Source organism: Lytechinus variegatus, chromosome 18, assembly GCF_018143015.1.
Source record: "Lytechinus variegatus isolate NC3 chromosome 18, Lvar_3.0, whole genome shotgun sequence".
Taxonomy (NCBI): Eukaryota; Metazoa; Echinodermata; class Echinoidea; order Temnopleuroida; family Toxopneustidae; genus Lytechinus; species Lytechinus variegatus.
In genome coordinates this window covers 14,790,463-14,807,744 of record NC_054757.1, presented here as the reverse complement: position 1 = coordinate 14,807,744, position 17,282 = coordinate 14,790,463, and the positions used below count along the sequence as shown (strand labels likewise).

The following is a 17,282-nucleotide window of genomic DNA, read 5'->3' as shown; positions in this document are numbered from 1 at the left end:
ATGATCATGAAAGCATGGCACTAAAATGGATTATTATAGTATAAAAACAATTATTACATCCGGGAGCGTTTCATGAAAGGACTTGTCAGAGTTTTATCCGACAAGTCCTGTTTTATCCAACAGTTACTATAGTAACAGTGCTTCTCAACCAATCAGAATCCAGGAAAGTTGTCAGGTCTGACAACTTGTCGGACGAAAATATTGATGAAATGCCCCCAGGTCCCCATCATACAAATAGTAACAATCAATCCGATCATCCCGAACTGGATGGAATTCCATTGATGTCATACTGTTTTTCTACAGGAAATCTGCACAAAGTCCTTTGAAAACAAAGAGAAGTACACTATTTTAAAGAAAATTATGAATGTATGAATATAAATGGAGGGGAACATGCTCATTTTCAGTCTTCTCTTCTTGGGTTTTGGTTTCCTTTAAAGTCATAAAACAGTTATATGTACATCGATATGAAGCATCTTCACAAGCACAGCGTATGATAGAAAATATTTGAACAAAGATGTTTTAGATGTTGATGGCTTTACTCTTTGAAAGACTGGCAGCCACTAAAATTTACTACAGATTTGAACATGTATCTTTATGGGGGACCAGGTAAAAATGGAAGGGGTAAAAATGCTTTGAAATAGAACCTTAATATAAGGATTAGAGAATTAAAGCATTCCTGTTAAGGTTTAAAAGCAACAAGAAAGTTATCACACTGAGAGGAATCTCCGCTTAAGTTATATCTTGCAGGCTCACAGATATCTGTCTGATGTTTAATAGAGGCTTTTACACTAGTTCAGGATGTTTTCTACTATTGGAGTATAATATATTTTGGACATGATTGCAACAGTCACAAATGTTTACATAACTGAGTGTGAAAGCCCCATGACAGAAATTGGACTAAGATAAGATATGCATAGTTTACCATCAGATTAGTGTGATGATATAAGAAATCTTCAAAAATGAGGGGGGAAAATTGTGAAAAGGGAAAATTCAATGTATTCTTATGTGTATGGAACACTATCAAATCTAGTCTGTAAAATTGTTTGACATTCACATAGGTCAAATAATGCAGACTTGGATGTATTTTCAAAACTTTTGATACAGAATATTGGTGTCCAGCTATGTCTACTTTCAGAAGTCGATTATTCATCCAATTCAAGTATTTTTTATACCAAATTATGAGAACTGTGTTGTATTCCTTTTCCAATTCAATTTTCTCCCAAGTAGAACAGATTTCCGGAGTCCCAAAAGATTTGACTTTGGCAAAATTACCTGTATTTGTTTTATTTTGTGGATTGCATCCTAACATTTTGTATTTCTTCTTATTGTCTTTCCTGTACAGCAAATCATGAGGGCAGCGATGACATACAACCTTGGTCTCGACATCCGAACGGCTGCATACGTATCGTCCATTGAGAAGATCTTCACCACCCATTATCAAGCCGGTCTTTCCTTCACATAAACTCATCCCTCAAGAAACTTAAAACCTTAAATATATTATTAAATTGTAATAATGTGAAGGAGTAATCATATAGCTGAAACTAATTGATTAATATGTATTGAAACATTTTGCCGTTTGGGTTATCTGTCACTTTACAACAACATAAACAGCCATCTATCTTGTCGTTCTCTCCTTTACATAAACTTGCATCACAAGATAGTTCAAACCTAAAATATATTATGAAACGGTAACAATGTTAAGGAGTAATCATTATTCAAATTAGTGAATTACCATGTATCCTTGAAACATTTTGAGCTGAGATAGAAAAAGTATCTTTCACTTTTTACAACAACAACCCACTATCTAGTCGTTCTCTCCTTTACATAAACTGGCATCGCAGGATACTTCAAACCTATAATATATTATGAAATGGTAACAATGTTTTAAGGAGTAATCATAGTCTAAATTAGTTGAAATGCCATGTATCATTGAAACACCAAGCAGTGAGTTTGAAAGTCTTTTCATTTCACTATTTAAAGTATATAATTGTGAAGGAAGAATTGTTTAATGTTATTGCATAGTAAATGTAATGTGTTTTTAATATTGTATGGTAGGTTATTTGGTGCTGTATCATAATATTCATAACTTACCCTAGCTTGATGAAATATTATTTAACTTTCAAGATACATGAGCAGCTGTATGAGCTGTCATAATTTGGGGGAAATTAGTAGGTTTGATTTCTGGGAGACAGTGAGAACGTCAGTTTCCAATTTCTACCAGTCAGAGTGTATTGCTGTATATGGTGCAAAAAGTGATTAGTATATTAAATCATAACAAAGAAAAGATAAATATCCAATTGCAATTACATAATTTTGTTACCAAGTAATCTTAATGATTTTATAAAATTTCATCATGGAACATGAATAATCCATAGAATGAATTGATGATATTTTGTTTATCAGCTAAAATGAAATATTACTGCAACAATTAATATGTGGTGGAACGCTGCACACAGAATATATGATGTGAACCCTTGAAAGAAGCAATAAAAAAAGAAATATATGTCTATTTCCAATATCGCTTTTCTGTTGTTATTTGGAGTATGAAAAATATTGCCGTATTTGTTTTGAATTATAATATTATCTCCTCTGTAATGTGAATATTGTGTGTGAAGCAGCCTTTACAAAGAGTACAAAACTACCCCAAAGAATGTTACGTTTAACTTGTGTCTTATTTAGTTTGAGTGTGTGCAATGCACATAAGTTTAATGTCTTTTATTTGGAAAGATTTATTGTATGATTTAAATCAATTATCTTTTTGATATATATAGAGGTTTCTTCTTACCTATTTTTGTTTTCATGATTGAATTAATGTTCTTCATGATGTAAAATTTGATTTAGCAAGAAGGGATTAGGTATTCCTGTTTGTGTATCTTTTTTTTTTAAGGTGTGAAGTTGTGTACAATATGAACATGTAGCATATAGGTCCCTGTACAAATCATATGTGTTCACAGAATTCATTTGTCAACGGTTTAACCCATTACCTTCTGGAACTAGGTGGTTATTGGACAAAAGCTTAAAGAAAGTACAGAGTGTAGTCAGCAGGTTAACCCATTGCTTACTGGAACCTGGTGATCCCTGTACAAAGCTTATGTGAATCACAGAATTCAGTAGTTAACAGGTTAACCTATTCCCTACCGGAACCTGGTGATCCCTGCACAAAGCCTATGGGAATCAGAGAATTCAGTAGTTAACAGGTTAACACATTACATCCTGAAACTGGGTGGTTCGATTGGACAAAAGTTTATAGAAATTGTAAGGTGTGGTCAGTCGGGTCAATCCAATGCCTACTGCATGAACTGGATAGCTGCTTGACAAAAGCTTATGAAACATTACAGAATTCAGTAGTTTTAATCCCTACTTTGGGATTGTTTCTGTGTATACATGCACACAGATTCTAATCTAAATTTAGGGTATATATGTGCATTGCAAATGCATACAGCTGGCCTATTTATTTACAGTCTTTTTTGTATGCATACAGTGATTTAAACTGTGTACCCCTGAATTCTAGACCAGTTATAGCATTGGTAGACAATGAACAAGGTCCTTAGTTTATTCTTTTGTGTTCACAATATCCAGAGTTCTATCAAAGGATTTTGAAACTTTAAACCTTTTGCTCTGCCTTTTTCCTTTTGTTCTAAAAATAAAATATCTATTAGTTCCAAGTTTCTCTTTCATTTGCCAGCATATTTATTTTATTAACTGAATAGTACGTAAAGCCTGATCTGCTATTCCTCAGTTGCTTATAGTCTTATTGATGAAATTATATTTAGTATACTTTTAGCATATGTCAATGAAATTATATATAGCTCATAATATTGGAACTATTTTATCTTGATTGGTTTGTTCTCAGCTGCTTAGATTTAAATAATTCTTTTGTGTATTTTATGTGTATTACCATTCACATAATTTTTAAAAGATGTTCCTTATATTGTCACAAGAATGAGACAGGTCATTCTTAAAGTTGTTCAGAAGTTCACAACAGCTTTTTGAAACACCCTCAAATTTGCCCAAAATCCATCAATTTTCCTTTTTGGTCAGTAACAAAATGCTGCCCTCATAGTAATATGTTCTTTGGTAATGAAACGTGCACTACATAGTGAGTGTGTGTGTTATTGAAAGATATGATGGAAATACCTATTAAAAATAATGAAAATCTGATTGTTGTCTCATTTGATATTATTGTGATGAGATAAGACACTTATCATGTATGCAGGATTGCATTTTTTAAAGCCAATGCCAGCTTTAACAGCCATACCTGTCTCAAGTTTATGATGTGAACCTATCATTGTTGCTTTTGATTTACATGGTTCGAGTACACACTCTTTATTTCCATGGGTCAAATTTGACTCTGAGTGGGGTCAACTGTGAGACAATTGTACTTTGAGTTCAAGTGACTTAGATTATGGATTAATTTGACTCTGAATGATGTGGCATCATCTGAGAATAAAGCAATTTGTTAGTCAGAATTATGCAGAATGTTAGTCACTTTGACTCAGAGCATAGTTGACTCCCAGCTCTGATACATTCATAGTCAAATTTGACACCACATGCAGAAATACAGGTGTATTACATGTGAATGAGTGAAATAATGGTCAGATGATTTGGGGCCTAATTATGAAGTAGTTTTTTTTTTAAGTAGAGCCATGTTCCTGTTGTGGCTGTATGAAACCTAGATGGAATGGGGTGGAGTGATATTGATGCTGGAAGTATAAGAGACTGGGGAAGGAGTACAGGAGAAGAGATTGGAGGGGAATAGAACAATTCAGACAAAATGATAAGAGAATGATAGTGGTTGGTCTCGAGAGGGAAAAAATGAGAAGGAAGAGGGGAAGAAGAAGAACGACTGGAGCAGGAATAAAAGAAGATTTAGAGTAGGGATTAGAAAGAAAGTGATGCGAAGAAGAAAGGTAATGTGGTGGAGGATTCGAATGAGGAGAGAAGATAGAAAAATTGATTTGGGAAATACATCCCCCCCCAAAAAAAAAAGGGGGGGCTAAAGGAGATGCTGGATATAGTTGGAATGGAAAAGACATGTAAGAGGAAACATAGAAGTAGGCCTATGTGGGACGGATGAAGTCAATTCATTAATATTTTTGTCACGTTTACTTGAGAAGAACTATATTTGGAATCAGGAGCGGTGGAAACGGGCGGCAGGGGTCACTTGCCCCCCCCCCCCCCTACATTCCACGTAATAAAAAAATGCCCATTGTTAATAATGGAGAGTGCCCCCTTTTTTGCGCTCGCGCTAAAAAAATATCTGTGAAGAAAGTTTTTTAAAAAGTGGATCAAAAGGGAAGAGAAGAAAGGGGCGCATTAAAAAGATCTTGCTGGATCCCCCCTCTTCTCCATCAAAATACACTGGTCCCGCCCCTGTCTTTGTAAACAATCATTGTATTTTGTATTGCACGCTCTTAATTTTGACTAGTTCCGCCTCAATTATTTTGATAAAAAATAATGAAATTGCTATTCAAAGTGTGCAATCAAGCTTGATATGAGAGAACAAAATGAGGACCCGTGAACAACAATTCAGAGTTGTTGATAACAAAATATTATAAATAAAAGGCAGTTAGATTGATCAAAATGGTGTATTATAGACCATGAACGCCAGTGACGAGTCGCACATTGTATCATTTGAGTCTCTATTTCAAGGTATGTTGATTTGTTTCCAATTTTATTTTGGGCTTCTTGTACATGGTACTTTAGCTCTCCTGTTAATCAATCTGGAAATCGCATCATAAATAACTTTTGCTTCAACAAAAATATGATAATAATTCTCCATTTTTGTAACTACCGTGGAAACTAGTTGGTCTACATTCAGCGCCATGTTGAAGTTACCATCATAATTATATCCATACTTTCACAAGTTACCTATTACATTGGCTCTTGGGCCAGGGTTACAGATTCTTGTTGCAATGTCGGACCAGCAATCTTTGGGGCTGCAGAAATACATGTGATAGGCATCATCGGTTTTAACTTCTAGAGATAAATTTCAACCAATCTATTTAGTTAGCAATAAGGTCTAATTTCTAAATGTTGGTTAAATATAAAACTAAAAAAACGATGAAAACGAATGGAGATCACAGGCCTGTAATTCTAAGAATATCGCCCAATATTGTTTTTTGTAATGCGGTGTTGAACAATAGTGATTTTTCACTAAACTGCCCAACGCGATTGATTATAACTTCACATACAGGCTATCTCATCAAATCGATTCGAAGAAATGGGTATATCGAACAATATAGCATCTGAAAATTCAATTCATTCAGAGTCCCTGGTTTAGTTTTAAAGACATTTCCCTTGTTAATGGGTAGTATGAGGGAACTGAATTTTCTTATGAATTTAATTATTTTTCTATTATAAATTTGTTTCTTTAGATATATATATTTTTTTTTCATTGGACATCAATTAAAGAAACTCTCTCCATTTCCATGTTAAGAGGAACACATTTTTTAAATGCAGTATACATAATAATGAAGCTATATTTGAAATTTCAACCCTATATCAACCCAATATCATGAATACAAACATCACAAAAACGGTTAGTTATCATCAGCTCACTCACTGCAAAATATCATGCATGTTTATTATTCATGCTCAACATAATTGTGTGTGGATCCTTGATAAAAAATTCACTTTAATGTTGTTCTTTTAAATCATTATTTGAGAAGGGAAGTTTGACCCCAAATTCCGTGTTGCCGCCTCATTTTTTTTCTGGCTCATGCACGGGACCAGGGTAGCATATCATGAAATCAGAATAGGTCAGTGTTTACCATTGACTTGTTAAAAGCCAATGAAATACTTGCATATTGTTTGTTGTTTGAGAGTAATAACACGGCTCATGAAACCTCTATCGGTTGAAAAAAAAATGGGCGTGCCTGAAATCGAATGCTAGTTGAGTTAGCCTCTGCCCCCGATGATGTCATGTACCAGGATGTAAAAGTTTGCATTGTCAATTATTCTATACTCGTTTTTGTGTACTTTTTAAGGGCAATACATAATAATATTATATTCTGCCATTATTCTCCACACTCCCCCGAAAAGAAAAAGAGGAAATTATGTTGCTTAAAAATCACTTCTTGATGCCCCCCCCCCTTCCCCCCGCGCGCGAAGACCATTATACAGCTAGCAAAATATTCAAACTTCAAGAGAAGTAAAACGAATTACAGCGAAAAAAACTAAAATTGGGTTACATAAACATAGTCGTGAGAGACATAATTGCGGGTTGGGGCATATAGGCATCAATAATAGGCCTACATTAGTCTGCTTAAGTTGGAATGATCGGCACAAGTTAGTGTCAATTCTGAAAGACCAGCTTGATCCTAATGACAAGTAGTGAAGGGGGGGGGGGCACCAGTTGAGTAAGGGGGTGCGTGCATGTGTCGGGGGGGGGGGGGGGCTGTTGATAGGAGGCCCTTGAGAGAGTTCGTGTATGGAGATGTGCCATCTGCCACGCTTTTTTTCTTGCTTCACTTATTTTGGAATTTCAGGTTAAGTTTATATAAGAAACAGGTTTTTTTCAATTCAATTCAAGGAAGAGTTTTAATTAAGGGAAAGAGGTTTAACATACATACTGAATAAACTACTTTTCATTAGGTTGCATGTTGTTCTTTACTTTTTTACACTAACACATTACTGGCTCTAATCTATTATCTTAATCATCAATCTAGAGTTTAATTAAGGGAAAAAAGTATTCATACTGAATAAACTACTTTTCACTATGTTGCATCTCCTTCTCTCTTTAATTTTTTGTTCTTTACTTTTATTTACACTAACAAATTACTGGCTCTAATCTATTATCTTCATAATCAGTCTAGATATTAATTAAGGGAAAAAGTATAACATACATACTGAATAAACTACTGTTCATTATGTTGCATCTCCTCTCTTTATTTTTTGGTTTACTTTTTTACACTAACAAATTACTGGCTCTAATCTATTATCTTATCATCGATCTAATTAAAGTATAACATTTTATGTATGTAATATGTGTCTTTCTAAAATTCATCATGCCAGATAATATCAGATGACAATAATAACTTTTCGCTTTATGGTCAGTGCAAAGAAAAATAGTTTTAGGCTAACAAAATCGAGTTCCTCGCCAATACATGTACCGATACCGGTATCTCCCATCAAGCTTTGGCATGCGAAGTACACTTGATCTGTGCAGCGCGGGGGTACGGTACGATATCTAGCACATCCACTATATGCGTCAATTGTGTATGCTGCTGCTGAGCTCAACCAAATGCTGTCAGTGACTCATTTTCAGTCATAAAATATACAGGTTTACGTTAAATCCTGACATCATTGATGTTTTCTGTTGAGATCTCTGAAAATCTGTGACACAGGAATACACTTTCTACGGATATTTTTGTCAAAGATAAGCTCCAGCGCACCGACTTCGGCACTGACTGACATTTTGACAATACAATGTTGATTCCAGAATAATTCTACGTTTCGACGGCTAATCCAGCGCCGTATCTCGAGAGAATTTTTAGGGGAAATACGATCGTTTCCTGGTGATTAGAAGGGCAAATCTGATTTTATCAATTAACATTTTCGGATTCTGTGTATTTTTATCTCTTCATCATGGGTGAATATTACGGAAACCCACCGCCTTACAGCACAAATCCGCCACCTTCAGCTCAGGCTTATTATTCACCGGGACCCGGCGGTGGAGGGTACGCCGCTGACTACCCGAACGCGTACAGTGCTCCTCCTCCTCAGGCAGCCGCAACTGCTCCACCGATTTCACCGCAGCCTTCCACTCAGCCTCAGAGAAACTCTGGAGTTCCACAGCCACAACCAAACAGAAGTAGGATGCAAAAGAAGAAAAAGCAACAGCAGCAACAACAACAACTTCTTCAACAACAGCAGCAGCAACAGCAGGCCAGGCCGAAAATGCAACGACAACCCAGTGCACCATCGGAAATTAGTCTGTGCACAAAATATTCACTGTTCTTCGCAAATTTTATATTTTGGGTGAGTATTTTTCTTTCTTAGCCTAATATTCCAAGTAAAACTTTGTCTTTGACTTGAAGTTTGAGGGATGGTCCAGGCTGAAAATATTTATATCTAAATAAATACATGTAGAGTTTCAGAGTAAAATTCACAGAGCAAAATGCTGAAAATTTCAGCATTTTATCATCAATATTTTGTGAAAACAGGCCAGGGTCTGTATGCACATTATCATGAATATTCATTAGGTGGGCTGATGATATCACATCTCCTCATCCTTTTTCTTATATGTATGTTATTACAAAAACATGAAAACAAATGTTTCATTTTTTTCATACATGTAGACTCTACTTATATACAGAATGATGTGTCTCCATTATAATGAAATAAGTTGTGACAATAAATAACTAATGTATAGTGAGTGATTGTATTACCGACCGGCCTTGTATTACCGAACGCGCGCATCAGATGCGTCAGAAAATAATCAAATACGCTCAAACCTTTGCAACTTCCTTCCAAAGGGAACTTAAATAGAAAAATGATGAAAACACAATTTTGAAGTCTTTATACTCAAAACAATAAAAAATGGTCAAAATAGCTCATCAGTGACTTTGTTGTTTTCCCAACTTTTCCCATAGAAAACACACGTTCGGTAATACGATACCTTTTCAAGTGACCAAAATATTTCACTTGCGAAGAGGGGTCCGATTGGAAGCTGATGTCGTAAAAAGGAAAAACAATTTCGGCAAAATTTCTGCATATTTATATTTTGTAGGTATTTGTGTATTTATGGTGAAAGTTTGGTGAATTTTATTGGAATAATGTGTTTGATATGATCAAATTCATGAAAAGTGTTCGGTAATACGATCCACTACCATACCGTACTCTACTTAATCGGTTGTCAATCTCATTATTTTAGTTCTTGGTAGAAAATTTTTGAATAAACATAATTTCATATAATAAAATACAAAAAAAAAGTAGGGATGTGACTAGTATCATCAGCCAACCTAATGAATACATGTATTCATAAAGACATGCCTACAGAACTGTTGCACCAAAATAATGCAATCTTTAAAATTCAATAACTTTGTTATTTGTTATCCAATTTTGATAATTTTGCTCTGAATTTTACTCTATTTATTAAGATATAAATATTTTCAGCCTGGACCATCCCTTTAAGAAATTATGCAATCTAACCTTGGTATTTTATGAAGAAGATCTAGATATTAACAATCAAAATGCACTTTAGTGTCAATATTGGCAGTTTAACCATTGAACTACATGTAGAAGTGTTTAAACTAGATCTAGAAAAAAAAGAAGGAAGAAATGAAAAAAAATAAAAGGATATAAAAGTGAAGGAAGAAAGAAAATGGGGAAAAAGGAAGAAAGAAAGAAAGAAAGAAAGAAGAGAGAAAAGGAGAAAGAAAACACCAAAAGACTAAAGAAATAATGAAAGAAAGAAAAACAGAATGAAAAGGGAAAATAAAAAGCAAAGAAGGGGAAATGAATAAACAAGAAATATACCAGTAAAAAGAATGAAAGACAGAAGAATAAAAAAAAGAAAAAAGTTAGAATAGAAAGGAAGAAAGAAAGAAAGAAAGAAAAAGAAAGAAAGAAAAAAAGTGAAAAGATAAAGTGAAGGAAGAAAGAAAAAAGGAGAAAAAAGGAAGAAAGAGAAAAGGGGAATATGCTTTGATTTTCCATGAAAAATATAAAATCAACAACATTGTCAGTTGGAGGAGCTTGTTATCATCACATAATGTCTCATATGAAAGAAGAAAAAGAAGAAAAGATTGATATTATAAAATTATGAACTTTTCTTCTGAATAGACAGCATTAAAACCAGAAAAACTAACTAAAGATCTCAATTTACTCGTGCATATTTGGTAACACCACTTTCCATTGTTCTCTTAAACTTAGTCATGAAGGCATTATGAATGTTAAGATGGGCTTCAATTAGAAGAAGTAAAGCAGAAAATATACACAATCTCGGTTTTTGTTTTTTCTGGGACGCACTGTACATCAAGGGGGCAATGAAAATGAGAAAAATTTTGATTTTTTTCATTGTTGCAAAGTCAACTCTTATGATTGCATAATGCAGGCGAGGGCTATGAAAGTGCCAGTGGGCATGTTAGTCTGAATTTATTCAAATTTCACTTTAATATCTGCTCCATTTATTTTTTCTTTAACAAAAATGCTGTTTGGTTTTAATGTTCATGTATAGATTACCATCAGTCACTATCATCAAACTCCCAAATTTAAAGACAACAAATAATCAGCTTTATATTTTCAACACTGAACAGCGCATCGCAGATCGTGTCAATCATGATTCATGTTGCTGTTTAAATTTGAAAAACAACATTGATTACACTGTAGTGATTCAGAATCATTTCAAGCCAAGCTTTGCAGTTTGGGAGATGAATTATTTCTCACATATTTCCATTCAGTTGAATTTGTTCATTTTAAGGGTGAAGATCTTCGTTGATTATTGGGCTGTATTGTGTTTCTGCATGTAAAAGTACAGGTTAAACTTCAATGTTGGTTTAATAAAAACACTAAACAACATACTGTACTCACATGTAAATGCAGCTTTTTAAATAGGATTAATTACTGATCAAGAAATCAGCTTTTATTTGAAAGCAATTAATGTGGTGAACTGTAGACAATTACATTATCATCCCAGACCAAAGCATATATGGCTATCACTATATTTTATGTCATACATGTACACGTAGTTCTGCGACCCCCACCTGTTTAATTCTAGCCTTTATTAGAATTTTTTATGCATTTGTGAGCAGCAAAATACCAAAACCAAATGTGTACAGTAAATTGTTAACTATTTTTTAAGTTTTTTATATCGTAATGTTTATTGTTATTACAGGAATTCCAGAATAAACTGACAAGTATTGTTATCATTCAAACAGGAACTGTGTATTAGGAAATAATTGAGCATCCTTTCAAAACAGTAATATTCCATTGCCTTCCTGTTATGAAATATTCTCTTTAAAAAAAAAAGAAAGAAAAAGAAAATGATAAAACAGGCTTTCCACTTGTCTTTTCATCCTGTTTTTTCCACTTTAAAGGTGAATGAAACCTCTGGAACAAATAGGCTTGTGTAGAAACAGAAAAATCAAAGAATAAGAATAAAGAAAGTTTGAGAAAAATCGGACAAATAGTGAGAAAGTTATGAGCATTTAAATATTGCAATCACTAATGCTATGGAGATCCTCACATTGGCAATGCGACAAGGATGTGTGATGTCACTGATGAACAACTTTCCCTTTGGTGGACTATAAAATACCCTCAAAATGTCTCTTTTTGCTTTTTCTTATGATGATACAAACTCTTTATCCATGATGTATTCTCAAAAAATATGTATTACATTCCCTCATGTAGACAGAACACATGATTTATGGATAGATGTGATAAAAGAGGCAATTCTAGTGAAATATATACTGAAGTAATGGGGAGAGTTGTTCACAAGTGACATCACACATCTTTGTCGCATTGCCAATTTGCTATCTCCATAGCATTAGTGATCGCAATATTCAAATGCTCATAACTTTCTCATTATTTGTCAAGCAAGCATTCCCTGTCACATGTTTTGAATTCCATATTATAATGTACATTGTTGGACTTGATGTAAAAAGTCAGAAATTTTGTTTTGATTAATCATTTTAAGTAATTGATTTTATTTCTCAACACTCATGGGAACAATTGCTTTCAGTTTCAGTCATCATGAACTGTGAAAAATTTACATGTTTTTAGTGGAGTTGCACACGTACAGTACTTGTGGCATCAGAAAGTTATTTGAAAATCATGCATTATTCATATTGGTGGAGAGCATTATATGTACATTGTTGGACTTGATGTAAAAAGTCAGAAATTTTGTTTTGATTAATCATTTTAAGTAATTGATTCTATTAATAGCAAAAATTAGTAGTACAGGACCAATAATGATAACAATTTGATATTGGGCTGAGAAAGCAGGGTGTCAGAAGTAAGTTAGTCAGAAGTAAAGTGAAAGATACACTATTCATTGCATTCAAGGTTTTTTTTAGAGTGAATATGGAAGAAGGAAAATAAACATTCCCATGCCTACACCATACTGTACATGCACTGGACATGTTCATGTACATCTACATGTAATTAATATGCATAGTTGGAAATGTTGGTAACAGCTGTATAAGGAGAAGGTGATTTATTGTTTGTTCATGGTAATCAATATTCTATTCATGTACAATGACTTACATGTACATGTACATGTAGTTCTAGACAAAAGTGTCATGCCATAAGGTCCAATATTATTGACATGGTTGATTCATTCTCTGATAAAGGCCGAAGTACTGGTACAATAACGAATCTGTCTCTAATGGCCTCACAATACATGTACATGCAGTATAGAAAGTACAATACATGGTACATGTACCGTTCAGTATTCGTTATATTTGATAGAATAATTTGAGCATTCATTTTTAATTTCTGCATTTTGTTATCATAATCAAAAACACTAGTTACTGTCATGAATGTACAATATACATGTACTACATGTACATGTACCATACTACAGTACAGTCATGTACAATGTGCAACATCATATGGCTTTACAGTACAGTACATGTATGTGCAAGAGAATTATCATTCATATTAAAGAGAAATTCCAGTAGTTGCAGTTAACACTGATTTCATGAGAAAGTCTGTAAAACAAGGCTTAATTGCAAGTATATCATCGAGGATCTAGATCTGGTACAGTTACATTAACTGGACTTTGTGAAATCTTGAAATCTACGCTGAAAAATGTTCACACCGAAAATCCCCAACACAGATAAGCGCACGTGGGACAATGTATAATTATTGCTCAGGGCGTCGGGCCCGACGCCCTACCCGAATCCCGTGCTTATTTGCTGATTTCTCAGCAATTACACAATTTCTTCCAGAATCCTTTGGCACATGCGTTTTATTTATACAAACAGACACTTTAGTGGTCATTTCATTGGATTCTGTACGAACTCATTTTGATATCGTTACCAAAACTAGGATTTACCTTTAAAGACGAATGGAATAATTAGCGGCAACAGATGGAGACTAACACAACAAATCTATCAGACAGTACATTGTACACTATCAATTCACCATGAATGTTATGTAGTCATACGTGTACATGTATCAGGGCACGACAAATCGACTTGCCCGTGGCAAGTGAAAATGACGTGCAGGAAAGCACTTCTCAAAGTCAATTGCCCGATGCGATCGGGCATGTGGTTGTTTTGGACATGAAATGATTAAATATCAGTAGACTCTCTAAATTTCCATATCAGTGGAAACTGATTTTAAATCAGCGCCAATTACCAATAATTTATCGTCAATTTCCTTGTTCGAAAAAAACATTTTTATTTGAAATGAATAATGTAGCCTACTGTGCGGTTGGCATGGAAATTGAATTGATGATTGTACATCCTACAGTGTACACATACATGTGTACATGTATGTGTTATAAACACAAATGCCTTTCATTCTCATGAAAATATACATATGCAGGCGACATACATACAGTACTACTATATGCACAAGGGGTGGATAATTAATTTCTGTACATTGTACATCTACGTACATGTACATGTATTATAGGCTCATACAAGTATTGTACTGTGCTTTAAATGCAAAATGCTGGAAGCACTACTCGTCCATTATGAAACTGATCTGGGTTATGTTGTGGGATGTGTTTTTCCTCTGAATGATATGATTGAAATCCTGTTTTGATGAATATCCCTCATCACCTTCCAGGAATGGCTCAAACCTTGGGGTTAATGGGCTGTGTCAGGATATGCATTTTTTTTCTTCAGTTATATCCGCCTACACTGACACTGTACACTGTAATGGACATGCTGTATGTACAGTAACAATCGTGGGTTGAGGAGTGTGGGAGCCAACTCAAATTAACGTGTTCAGGACACATTCATGTACATGTATACAGTAGGTAAGGTCGAGTCTGGTCGACAGTGTAGCCCTAAATGAAAACATTAACAAGAATATAATAATATGAAGCATTTACTGTATATAGCAATTTAATACCTACAGTATGTTTCTAAGCGCTTCATATTATTTCCTCGGCTTTACATGGCAACTCTTGGAATCTTCTAAGAGATGTACATGTAATGTACATCATGGAAATATGTACATGTACATACTTATGTACATGCATCTCCATGGATACAATGTATTATCCCATGAAATGTATAGTTTGTCCAAATGTAGAACCTACATGTAAATGTACAGTATGTTCTGTTATTCAGTTTTAATATTTGTTTACACACAGCAACATACAAGTACATCCATGTGAATGTGGACCTAGAGTAAAAATATACTTTGAAATTGAGATTGTTTACCAACCTCCTCAACTTCCCAGACACAGTCAGTACACGCCCTGCATTGTTTGATTATGCTCATTTATCACACACACAGGGAAGCTGTATGTCTCATATAACCAATCTGTATAGAGTCTATTGTGGTGATGACGATGACTAATGCCCTTTCATTCAATGTTTCAGTTTACAAACTGGTCTGAAATGAACTTTCAGAATTTGCAGAGTACACATGACAAATCTCTTTCTTTTGTAGGACCTACATGTATGCATGTACATGTACACATTGGCATACAGAAGCGGGGAGGTGGTCCATTGCCCCCTGAAAGTTGCCTGACCAAGGGGGGGGGGGGAGAAACACACACACGCTCAAAAGAAAAATGAAAGGGAAAAGGGTGAAATATGAAATTATTTTTGTCAGGGTTCTTTAGTGTACATATACTGATGTACACTGTATAAGTTAAGAATATGTCATAAAATTATGTATTGTTTAAAACAATTATCCTTTGCTTTTAAATAATACATGTACTTTATCATGACTTCAGACACCCCATTTTATGTGAATTCAGTTATTTTTCTTTTTCTCCCCCTCCCCCTTGCTCTTTATTTTTCCTATATTTTATTCTGATTTTATTTATTAAATTTGTTGTTTTATTGTTATTGATATTTTCATTGGCTTTGGTCATCATTTTCGGGATGGTTATCATTTTATAACAATATAACAATGTTTAATATATAAATGTATAGTTACATGTACTTTGAGAAATTTATGTATTTTTGTTTAAAGCTCATGTGTACATTACAGCTCTCTCAAATTGAAATTCTTCGTGTTTTTCTCCTCTACAGCTTGCTGGTGTTGGGCTTATAGCAATCGGAGTATGGGCATGGCTAGATAAGGTAGGTTCTTTTAGCTTGAAATATTATTTAAATAATGTTAAAATAAAAGTAACATTACATGTCAATGATTATGCATGTACACACAGTGTAGGTAATATATTTTTGAAAATCAATTTAGGCCTATAATGAATAATTGGAGCCATTACATGTACATGTACAATGTACCTACATGTACACATATACATGTAGATTAGAACAGTTGTCCTGTTTGATGATAATATGGATCAGAAACATGTTGTGCAAACAATTTTTTTTTCATGGTGAAAATACATGATGTACATGTATGTATTGAAAATGAATGTAGAACTTAATGGTGAAATGGTGAAATGCATGTGGCAGCGTACAAAATATGCTGGAAGCTAGAGTAACTTTGGCAATGTTGGCGAAAATATAGAGGAACACTTTATCAGTGTACCAGAATGGCAAGAGATGGTGTTAATTTTTCTTTCAAAAACCTCAGAACCAGGAAAAAGTCGGTCTGCAGACCAGACCCTGATTGAAACTTTGATCAGCAAGAAAGGGGTTCTCCACACAAAGAGACCAGCACATTGAAAACTTGCTGTGAGCGAGAGGGCCTTCAGCACACAAGGCATCATACATGTAGGCTGCATATTCAGACCCTATAAAAGGGTTTGCACAGCATACTAGGAAATGGTCTACATATACATGTAATTTTATAATCTTGATAAATAAAATTTCAAAATTTGTTAACAAAATGAGTAGGGGAGAAGGAGGAGAGTGGGGAGGAGTAGAATGGGTAGAAGAAGGAGAGTGGGGAGAAGGAGGAGAGTGGGGAGAAGGAGGAGAGTGGGGAGAAGAAGGAAGAGAGTGGGGAGAAGGAGGAGAGTGGGGAGGAGGAGAGTGGGGAGAAGGAGGAGGAGGATCGGGAGAAGAAGGAGAGTGGGGAGAAGGAGGAGAGTGGGGAGAAGGAGAGTGGGGAGGAGGAGAGTGGGGAGAAGAAGGAAGAGAGTGGGGAGAAGGAGGAGAGTGGGGAGAAGGAGGAGAGTGGGGAGAAGGAGGAGAGTGGGGAGAAGGAGGAGGAGAGTGGGGAGAAGAAGGAGGAGG

At 34.7% G+C, this 17,282-nt stretch overlaps 2 protein-coding genes across 2 annotated transcripts in view; both read left to right on the top strand.

The window, feature by feature from the left end:
* LOC121432076 (glutamate dehydrogenase, mitochondrial-like) overlaps window positions 1–3,202 on the top strand; it is a 31,453-nt gene extending 28,251 nt beyond the window's left edge. Inside the window, exon 12 of the mRNA XM_041629921.1 lies at window positions 1,343–3,202. Within this exon, the coding sequence (XP_041485855.1) occupies window positions 1,343–1,462 (120 nt within the window). The 3' untranslated portion in view covers window positions 1,463–3,202. The remainder of the gene's footprint in view (window positions 1–1,342) is intronic.
* A 4,965-nt stretch (window positions 3,203–8,167) lies between these two features.
* The window catches only part of LOC121431763 (tetraspanin-5-like), a 53,152-nt gene continuing 44,037 nt past the window's right edge, over window positions 8,168–17,282 (top strand). Inside the window, exons 1-2 of the mRNA XM_041629463.1 lie at window positions 8,168–8,982; window positions 16,167–16,217. Coding sequence (XP_041485397.1) covers window positions 8,590–8,982; window positions 16,167–16,217 — 444 coding nt within the window. The 5' untranslated portion in view covers window positions 8,168–8,589. The remainder of the gene's footprint in view (window positions 8,983–16,166; window positions 16,218–17,282) is intronic.